Source organism: Trachemys scripta, chromosome 7, assembly GCF_013100865.1.
Source record: "Trachemys scripta elegans isolate TJP31775 chromosome 7, CAS_Tse_1.0, whole genome shotgun sequence".
Lineage (NCBI taxonomy): Eukaryota > Metazoa > Chordata > Testudines > Emydidae > Trachemys > Trachemys scripta.
The window spans coordinates 17,606,792-17,618,103 of record NC_048304.1 but is presented as its reverse complement, the minus strand read 5'-3'; the positions used below and the strand labels follow the sequence as shown (position 1 = coordinate 17,618,103).

The following is an 11,312-nucleotide window of genomic DNA, read 5'->3' as shown; positions in this document are numbered from 1 at the left end:
GATTGGCCAGGCTTCTGCAGCACTCTACAAGCTATGCTTGGTATGTTGGAAAGCACGGACGGCGCTGAAGCTTACCATGGCCGCATGCAAGCCGAATTCTGTTGCCCAGACCTGTGATTGATCTCTAGCAGCAAAGCCACAGGCACTCAGCATTAAGAGGCAAAATGCGACCTTGCACAGAAATCACATGTGCTATGTAATGTGAACAGTGTTGATCACCGTGAAAGAGTATAAGCATTGTTCTGCAAAATGTAGCTTTTAAAACAATTCTCTCTTTTTCCCCCTCCCTACAGCAGCTGCAAATTCCTCAAGCCTCCCTCCTCCATCCCGAAGGTTATCACAGATAAGGCGTCGTAAGAAGAAGACGCGGGAGGACATGTTTTCTGAAATTATGCAATCCAGCAGGAGTGACAGAGCTCATCTGAATGAGTGGAAGGAAACAGTTTCAAAGTATAGGAAAGAAGTCAGTGAACGTGAGGACAGGAGGGACCAACGTGAGGAGAGGAGGGACCAACGTGAGGAGAGGAGAGACGATCGAGATGAGAGATGGCGGCAGGAAGACCAGAGGATGAAGGATGCAACGCTGGGGCTGCTCCGGCGTCTGGTGGAGGTTCAGGAACGGCTGCTGGAAAACAGACTGCCGCTTCAGCCCCTGTTCCACCCTCCCCCCTCCCCATGTTCCGTATCCTCCTCACCCAGACGTGTAAGAACGCGGGGGGGGAGGCTCCGTACACCTTCCCATTCCACCCCAGTAGACAGCCCAAGCAAAAGGCTGTCATTTTTTTAACCTTTTCTTTGTGGCTTTTTCCTTCCCAGCAATCCTCCTCCCAAATACCACCCGGGTTCCCTCCCTCTTTTTCTAATCTATTAATAAAGAATAAATTATTTTTAAATGATAGTGACTTTATTTGGTTTGAAAGAAAGCTGGGGGAAGGGGCAGGGTGGGTTCCTTACAGAAAATCAGTCAGTAAAGGGGGAGGGTATTCATGAAGGAGAAACAAACAGATATTTCACACGGTAGCCTGGCCAGCCATGAAACTGGTTTTCAAAGCTTCTCTGATGCACAGCGCTTCATGGTGTGATCTTCTAATCGCCCTGGTGTCTGGCTGCGCGTAATCAGCAGCCAGGCGATTTGCCTCAGCCTCCCACCCCGCCATAAAGGTCTCCCCCTTACTTTCACAGAGATTGTGGAGCACACAGCAAGCAGAAATAACAATGGGGAGATTTCTTTGGCTGAGGTCAGAGCGAGTCAATAATGAACGCCAGCGGCCTTTTAAACGGCCAAATGCACATTCTACCACCATTCTGCACTTGCCTAGCCTGTAGTTAAACAGCTCCTGACTCCTGTCCAGGCTGCCTGTGTATGGCTTCATAAGCCATGGCATTAAGGGGTAGGCTGGGTCCCCAAGAATAACTATGGGCATTTCAACATCCCCAACGGTTATTTTCTGGTCCGGAAAGTAAGTCCCTTGCTGCAGCCCTTTAAACAGAGTAGTGTTCCTGAAGACGCGAGCGTCATGAACCCTTCCCGCCCAGCCCGCGTTGATGTTGGTGAAACGTCCCTTGTGATCCACAAGTGCTTGCAGCACCATTGAAAAGTACCCCTTGCGGTTTATGTACTCGGTGGCTTGGTGCTCCGGTGCCAAGATAGGGATATGGGTTCCGTCTATTGCCCCACCACAGTTAGGGAATCCCATTGCAGCAAAACCATCCACTATAGCCTGCACATTTCCCAGAGTCACTAACTTTCGTAGCAGCACCTGAGTGATTGCTTTGGCTACTTGCATCACAGCAGCCCCCACAGTAGATTTGCCCACTCCAAATTGATTCCCGACTGACCGGTAGCTGTCTGGCGTTGCAAGCTTCCACAGGGCTATCGCCACGTGCTTCTCAACTGTGAGGGCTGCTCTCATCTTGGTATTCTGGCGTTTCAGGGCAGGGGACAGCAAGTCACAAAGTTCCATGAAAGTGCCCTTACGCATGCGAAAGTTCCGCAGCCACTGGGAATCGTCCCAGACCTGCAACACTATGCGGTCCCACCAGTCTGTGCTTGTTTCCCGGGCCCAGAATCGGCGTTCCATGGATAGAATCTGCCCCATTAACAACATGATCTCCAAAGCACCGGGGCCTGTGGTTTCACTGAATTCTGTATCCGTGTCTGTGTCCATGTCCTCATCATGCTGCCGCCGCCGCTGCCTCCTCTCCTCGTTTTTCTGGTCCTGGCTGAGCATAAACTCCACGAGAACGCGCGAGGTGTTTGCAATATTCATGAGTGCTGTCTTGACCTCAGCGGGCTCCATGCTTGCCGTGGTATGGAGTCTGCAGTGTTCACCCACCCAAGAAAAAAGGCGCGAAAAGGGTTGTCTGCCGTCCGTTGCTTTCATGCAGGGAGGGAGGGAGGGAGGGAGGAAGTGAGACTGTACCCAGAACCACCTGCGACGATGTTTTTTGTCCCATCAGGCACTGGGATCTTAACCCACAATCCCAATGGGCGCGGGAGACTGCGGGAACTATGGGATAGCTATGGATTTGCTACCCACAGTGCAACGGTGCAGAAATCGACGCTAGCCCCGGTACTTGGACGCACACCACCGAATTACTGTGCTAGTGTGGCCGCACTCATTTCGACTTTATACAACCTGTATCTCAAATCCGAATTATCTAAATTCGGATTAATCCCGTAGTGTAGACATACCCTAAGATATTGTATTGGGGACCCACTCATTTCAGCAGGTACAGACTTGTGGTGAGATTTCCCCTACATCCTGCTTCTCCGTGGGTCTGAAATGCCACTAGAGCAGCTGTTTAGTGAGGTCTACACTTCTGATTCTGATCCTGCATGGAGACAATGGGTAATACTGCCCCAGGAAATATCAGAACTAAAAACAGGAGGCACACGGAGAGGCTGGCTCAGAGAGAAGTAGGGGTGAATACTGGGGAGCAAGTTGTATCTTCCTGATCAAACCCTAACACCACTTAGAGCTACTGCTGGGCAGTTCTAAGTAGCAGCCCTGATATAGGGCCCTACATGGACTCTATAACAATGGAGGATTGGTGGAATGGAGCTCCACTCCACCATGATCCCTTCTCAGCCCCACTCTTCCCTCCCCTCTATGTCAGGGTGGCGGTGGGGCCAGATGCTGCAGTGCTTTTACACCCAGTAGAGAGTTACCCCAAATAGACAGTATTTGATCCTGCCATGCGGGCAGGGGACTGGACTCGATGACCTCTCGAGGTCCCTTCCAGTCCTAGAATCTATGCCAAGGGGGAATTCTCATTTGCAGCTGGATAATGGCTCTTTTTCATTGAGCTGCACAAAGGGGCTGTAACACACAAGAATCTGACCCAGAGAGTTGAGGTGTTTTTTGTGGCAAATCATTGCCTTTATTAAGCTAGCTCTTGGTGCTTAGATACCTTGATTATGCGGGCATTAGAAACGGACAGAGAAACACAAAGCTCCCCACTGGAAGAGGAAGATACATAAAGACTAAATTAAATTAAAAACAATATTAACGGACATGCGCCAGTCTACGGCATTGGTTGCCTCACAAATCCCGAAGACAAGGGCCCTCAGCTGGGGAGGCTCTTCAATTGGTCGTAAGGGTTCAATGGTAGGCATGTTTTTTTAGTATCTCGTGCAGTCTGAATTGCCACCAGGCGACACGAGGTGACTCAGGAAGGTGGGTTCCAAACATGCAGGTCTTTGTCCCCATGACGCTTTGTCCCCCCCTCCCTCCAATGCTCGCAGGTCCGCCACCTTGAGCACCCGGGGCAGGAAATGTGCTGTGAAATTGTTTACTCTTGAAATAACACACACCGCCTATTCCTACCCTTTCGAGCCTTCAAGGGCATTGGCGGGCTTGCTGCTAAGAGGCGGACTGCACTCATAAAATGCCCACAAACCTTCTGATTTATTATTATTATTTTTTTAAAATATTCAGAGCTCAATTAATCAGCTTTACACACTCTGAGGGAGGTAGATCCACTTTCCTCTCCACATCTCCCAGGGACATTGCTGCTACCCGGCAGAACTTTGAGGCGGGGTTTCTTTTAATTACAGAGCTGCTTAGTTGTGATTGAGAAACGTCTGCGAGAAAGCAGGAGCTGACGTATTTCTCGTGGGTAATGTATTCATCAGCTGCATTTATCATTGTAGTTGACAAAAAATATTAATCATGGATGATAAACACAGGTTAAAAGGCATTTGTCATTTTATTATGAAACCATTATAAATTGTGCTTGCTGATTCTCCACATTAAAGAACCTGTGGGCATGACTGATCATTAGAGAATGGTTTTATGCTTGACCTAAGCTCTGATTCAATAAAGAGTTTAAGGACATGCCTAACTTTAAGTACATGAGTAGTCCCATTGAAATGGAGGAGTGATATCCTGGCTCCGAAGTCAACAGGACACCAGTGGAGCCAGAATTGTATCCAAAATACTTAAGTGCATGCCTGATTTTGAAGCCAGAAAGTACTTCAGTATGTGCCTAACTTTAACCACATGAAGAGTCCTTTTGACTTCCTAATGGGGAAGCCCCTTTTTCAAAGAAGGGTGCACCTGGTCCTAATTCTTCAGGGAGTGGAGTGCCCTTAACAACCCCCATTTGTTCTGTTCTGGTGCAGACAGGCTCAGGGAGCACAGATGAGGTTCCACGGGAGGAAATTGTTGAATTACCGATGACCCAGAAGTGCCACACATAGTCAATAATACTTGGAGGGAGAGTGAGCCCTACAACAGGAACTCTAGCTGTCTTCCAGTACACACCTGAGGTCAACTGGCTCTAACAGGAGTTGAAGGCACTGAGCACCTTGCTTGACATTGAGTTTGGATCTTAGGTGCATAGAATACATATTTATATGAGCATCTAACTGCTGACTTGAGTGTCCTAATATGGACTTGGGTCCCCTAACTTAGGCATGCTGTCAGTTGACCTCTTCTACTTGTTAGGAAACTGCATGGCAGCCAATAATATGCATTTCCCTTATTCTTTTGAAAGTGACAGCCACGAAGCCTAAGGGCATTGACAAAGAGCTGTGATCAACTCCTCCAAGCTGGCATCGCTGCTTAACTCAAGCAAGGGACACCGATTCAGCCAGCACAGTAAGGCCTTGGAGATTTGTAAATGGAAATTCACCTGGACCCGAGGGAAGCATGTGACTCAGCATGACTTCTTCCCCGGTCTCTCCCACTTCCTGTATATACCTCAAAGCTGCAGATCCTCTTGGGCTTCAGTGGTGTCTGGGAGCCAGAGGGAGAATGCAGGAACCACACTTCCCCATACTCCACAGGATTGGGACCTAAACAACTGCATTTTGGTACCTTCAGAGCCATGTAGCAAGCCGTGGCATAGGGCTTCAGTTTCTGAAGATGGAATCGTAACATCCAAGTAATTGTGTTAGATCTGTAGAAGCACAGATCTTTCAGCCACAAGGCTCCTTTTAATCTCACTTCAATCTAATACCATTTTCCTCCTGGAAATTTCAAAGCGATTCCTTGATGTAATTCTGATAAAATCCTATTGTTCCATCGGTAGCAACCTTACACCTTTACACTCTTTCTTTTTCATTTAGGTATGGAGACACAGTCAAAATATATACCAGTCTGGCTTATGTTTACCCCCCTATATGATCAAAAATAGCCTTACTCCATATGTACATTGGTATAGCTGAGTGCAGTATTTGGACCAATATATTTACAGGTACTAACAAAACAGATAGTGATGTGCAGAAGAGATACAAGAATGCATGTTTGGTGGGGAACATATGCTGGATATAACACCACTACCCAGCTGTCCCAATCCCATTTTGCCCTGCTCACTGAATGTCCATCTACCACACAGTAGCTGTTGCACTTGGTGGCCGATCATTCAGCCTCCCACTTCGAATACTAACCTGGCCTTTGCGTCACCTGATTTCAAAGGTGGCTCTTTTTCTAAATGCAGAAACCAAAGCTCACATTCCAAGACCTCCTCTATTGACTTTAAGAAGAGGTTCAATCCACACTCATTTATCTCATCTGAATTCCTGTGATGCTTCAAGGAAAAAGAATAATTTAACAGAGTCTTTTCAATCTTCTCGCTTACCCTCCTGCGGCCAAATTCACCCTTGGTGTAACTCCATTTAAGAGGATATTGTTGCACCAAGCCCACACGCTTCAATGGTCAAAGTTAGAGACAATGCCCTTTTGAGGTGCAGTCCAGTATTCCTCGCTCAGTGTCTCTGTTGATCAGGGCATGTTGGTATGAGGGAGAAACAATTCCGTTCTAAATAAGACTGTGAACACATTCAGCTGCCCCATCGTCTCCTGCACTGCACTGAACAGGGACAACTTGCTGAGACAGTCAGTGTCATGAATTTTGGCTGAGGTTTTTTTTTTAAAGGTTCTCTTTAATTATTTAGAGTGACATGGGCATGAGTCTCTGTTTTATATTTGGCTTTCTGCTCCCCAAGACTAATGGGAAAATGTCAGTCAATTGGCAAGCTACAGCCACGGAAGTTGGAGTGAGTATGTTCAAGGAATCAAACACGCACATTCATCAGAGATGGGAAAGCCACATGAAATCACCTAGTCAGTGTATGCATCTCCCTGGCAATGCAGGATTTCCCCCGACAGCACATTTTCAAACTAGTGCCCTCGATAATCCCTCTTCCCCTGGCATATTGTCCAGCTACACCCTATATTTAGTGATTTAAACATACTGTAGAATTTGAGCCTGATATAAAAGCAAACTACCAATAGATTTAGTGCACTAAAATGCAGAGATGCTTATAAAAATCAAAGGCGCTCAGAAAATGTACCTTTATAACATCTTCATTAATGTGCTTTGGATCTCTGTTCACCAGGTCTATTTCCTTTGTGTGCTGGTCCTTTATTATTATCCTCTCCTCAAGTCCAGTTTGCTCTTCTGCCATAGTTTCTCGCTAGAAGGGCACAAGTCAATTTAAAAAAAGTCCCAGAACCCTTGCTCTGCTGGCAAAATACCTCGAAAGAAAGTTGTGCATTCAGTATCCCAAGCTTTGTGCTCTTCTTTACTTAGCAAACCCCACCCTGGATACCAGTGAACAGCTGCCGCACTATAGCTTCAAGACCCTCTGTGAAATCTGCCTGTGGCAAACCTCCAAGCTAAAATTAATAGTGTAGCTCACACTGAGGCCTGAAAGCATTCCTTAAAGGGGCACTGGACTCATCTATGCTTTCACACCATAGAGCTATCGTTTCAAAGGCGTTAGCCTGGATGATTCATAGAGAGATTGAAGAAGGGTCAGTTTAAAGAGAAAATGATGCAAAATATATTATTGGAGGCTTTAATGGGACTGCACTCTAGGTGGGGAGTTCGTTCAGAGTATAGACTAGAGAACTTCAGGGGCTCTACAGGGCTGCATGCTGGAATAGGAACTTAGCATCCATTTCCAGAGTGCAGTATGATCACACTCTTCAGGTTTAGCTCCACTGGGAACTGCAGAGGGGACTTGAACTATCCTACTCCCATGTGGACAGTCTAACACTGGTGGCTGTGCTAGACTAATGCAGTGTCAGGACTGATCACCATAGTTATGTCTATTGTTGCAGAGGGAGGGGATAGGAAGTAGGCTTGTGCCTCCTGTACACCTGTGTAAGGCCAGCCACAAGCTGGACCATGGCATCACTCATTCATCCTTCGGTGTGCCCAATGGCAGAAGGTAAGCCCACCTAGAAACATACAAGAGACATCATGGGCCAGATAGTGGCTAGTGATTGAGTAGGTGTGGAGCCTGCTCCCTGAGAATAACTCTTTGGTCTCACGGCGCCCCACAAAAGGGTAAGGAAGGTGAGGTGGGCTGACGGCCCTGCATCCTACACACTAGCTAACTGACTAGGTGATGGAGAGGGAAGGGAGAAACGCATACAATCTGCTCCTAAGGGATTGTGTAGCAAGTATGCGCTCCTCTGTATGGTGGAGCACAATGTTTCCCTGTGCTACCAGGAGGCAGCATGATACAGCCCATTGCTCCCACTGAAGCTTTGCACTTCCCCCAACACAGGTCATCAACTGACTGCCAACAGCCAGGCAACACAAATAAGAGAACCACATGGGCAGCACCATGATGAACTATGCTCCATGCAATCTCAGTATCAATAAGGGTTGTATTTTAAACATTCTTCCAGCTCCCCATTACAAAGGAGACAGAAGAAAGCAACAAAAATGATACATAGATCAGAGAGCAAGACCATATGAGAGGCTGAGGCAAATAGAGTTATTTGGAGCCTGTAAAAGAAGTGACTCAGGAGAGGCAGATCATGGTCTATAAATATCTCCAAAGAAGCCATATTGTCACGGAACAGCCGAACAAATCCCCAGAGTCCTTTTAAAAGGCAGCCAAAAATATATAGTCTCAGGGAAGGAACTTGGAGTCTTCTAGCTTTTTCATGTAAAGAACATTTCAACCAAACAGAAATAATCAAAGTCACAAATCAAGAAGGGCACGTACTCAGGGTTATTTGGCTCCTTAGAAAGTTAGGCAGAGTGCCATCACAACTATATTAATTAGGATTCATTGAACACTTATTGCATTTAAATATCCATCTGCTATCTCTTTCCAGTGCTTTGTAGGTTCTGGTGACTAAGTTAATGCATTTATTCTAAATGCAGTGTAAAAAAATTTCAGTGTGAAAAAATATATTTACAAATATCTTAATTTGAAGAAACGACACAGACTATCTGGACAATAACTAATCATTATTTTCTCCCACCATAGACATGTAGGGATTGGAAGGACCTCACTAGATCATCTAGTCTAGTCCCCCGTGTTGTGTTATCATGTGCTATTGTGGAATAAATAACTAAACAAGAGTTATTTTTAAGTTTTAGATTTTCACTAATGGGGTTGCCAATATTACCTACTGCACAAATAGCAGAGTCCCACAACAAACTGCTGGCTGGCTGGCCTATTACAATCTAGTGGAGTTAGGTAAGACAAACACGGTCTGTTCACAAACAGTGTGTTGTGACAGAAATCAACGATCAAAATGGGCCAAATTCAAATAATCTACAGTGAAAAGCAAATGAATGATTCACACTGTCAGAGGATGGTACAGTAAGGCAAATAGTAGTGGCTAGCATATAAAGGAAGGGCCTGATTCTCCCCTGCTTTGTACCATGTGTAACCATTACAACTGAGCAAAGAAGGAGCAAAATGAGTGTAAACAGTCCTGCAAAACTCAAGGAGTCACACTTGAAGATGTCTTCAAACCCTTCTGAACAGTCTGTGTCATTAGGGAGTCATTTGCCAGTTTCATTGGCTGGACTGGTGAACGGATTGTGGAATTTGCAATTCAGTCAGAAGCATGGAAATGTTTTCATTTACATGGGTTAATAGATTTCTAGTTGGGACCCCTTCAGTTTATTTTTCACACAAATGAAGCTAAGATCACAGCTAAATACAGAAAAGGAACCTATTAATATGTCACACTTCTATTCTTTATGGTAGGCAACAATGGCCATGTTGGATGGGTGCATCTATCTAATGAAAGAATTCTCTTCCCTCAACTGAGACAAGCTGTGTTGCAAGATGATGCCAAAGCCGAAACACTAGTGCAAATGTGAGTTTTCACACATTCTGTGACTTCTCCCAAGAGGCAATACTTCAGTCAAAGGTATTTGTGTCTCTCTCTGTGTGTGTACATAGACATTTATGTCTGCATGTTGTGTGTGAAGGGAGATTTGGGATGTGTTGGGGGTGTTTTCAGTAGGTCCACAAGGAGTGAGGAATGGTAGGTGAAGGGAGGAAACTATTAACGGCAAGAATTTACAGTCTCTGTCCTAACATAGAATATCAGGGTTGGAAGGGACCTCAAGAAGTCATCTAGTCTAACCCCCTGCTCAAAGCAGGACCAAGCCCCAGACAGATTTTTGCCCCACATCCCCCTCAAGGATTGAACTCACAACCCTGGGTTTAGCAGGCCAATGGTCAAACCACTGAGCTATGTATAATTGGACATGACTAGTCTAGTTACCTACAGACTTGGTTTTGGTCTCGCTCAGATTGTACACCAGTCTGACTCCACTGAGTCCATTTACAGAAATGCAGAATCAGGTCTCAGACTCACAAGAGTTGCAGTGCTGAACATCATTCTATAGCTACGGCTGAAGTCAGTAGGTGCTTTGCACCTCTGAAAATCAGCCTCTGCCTGCTGTGCATTTCAGCTGATTATCCCGAGCATGATCTGAGCAAGGGCTGGTAGCAGGTTATGCAACAGTTGCCGTCACTTCCCCTTATAACTTTCTGAAACCTTCATGTCTTGGACTCTTTCTTACAAAGGACACTGAGCAGAGATAGTTAGCTACTGCACAAGCAGCAGATTCCCACAACAAAGCTGCTGTCTGTCTGGCCTATTATAATCCAGTGGAGTTAGATAAACCAAATACAGTCTGTACGCAAACAGTGTGTTATGACATAAATCAACGATCAAAATAGATCAAATTCAAATAGTCTGCAGTGAAAAGTACAGCTTTAATTCAGTCATCTGGTTCTACTGAGGTCATAGACATGTAGGCTGGGGCGCTTTCCAACATCAGCTCCCTTGGGCCTATGATTTAGTACTGGACAATGTGTTCCGGTTTTATGGACTCTTTCCTTTACAAGCATCTTGCTGGTAAAAAGTTCCTTCCAGGTCAAAAATCTGCCAGAGTCTGATTTAGAGCCTATTATGATGAGACTGTATAATGAAAGTAGTAGGAAAAAAGAAAGATATATGACTCATTAGAGGAAAGATCATTGCAACTACCAAATAAGAATCGGTGATTTATAGCGAAGATTTTATTATGTAAGCAATACACCACTAATGACTGCAGCCACTTGGAATGGGGCTAAAACATCACAATAGCAAAAAAATACATTCCCATCAGCTTCAACACCCCCCAGAGCAGTGCCTCTGCTGTTTTCATCAACAACAGTCTTTGATGTTTGAGGTTATCAGTGCTGAGGTATTTTCTGTACAAACCCTTTCTCCTTAACTACCTCTTTAAAGCAATTCATATAATGAAGCACTAAAACCGGATTTCATTCTCTCTTTCATTGGTTGAAATGTGACAGGCCTCTTATAATCATCTCTCTCCTACTAGGGCACCTTTTGTATTGTTAGGGACCTGACTGAATTCCAACCACCTTCCGCTTGCTTGAATTCTAGAGTGCACCGTACTGGTTTTCATATGAAAGTCAATGGAATCACCCAAGGAAAAAGATATCTTCAATGTGTTTAAGGGGATCACCATCAGGTCCTATGTGATGGCCACCATCTTGGCTAACACACATGGTATTGAACCAGGGA

The 11,312-nt window shown here is 45.4% G+C and overlaps 1 protein-coding gene across 1 annotated transcript in view; it reads right to left on the bottom strand.

The window, feature by feature from the left end:
* Positions 1-7,085, bottom strand: part of CAV3 (caveolin 3) — a 17,135-nt gene extending 10,050 nt beyond the window's left edge. Inside the window, exon 1 of the mRNA XM_034777742.1 lies at positions 6,803-7,085. Coding sequence (XP_034633633.1) covers positions 6,803-6,916 — 114 coding nt within the window. The 5' untranslated portion in view covers positions 6,917-7,085. The remainder of the gene's footprint in view (positions 1-6,802) is intronic.
* Positions 7,086-11,312: the final 4,227 nt, after the last annotated feature.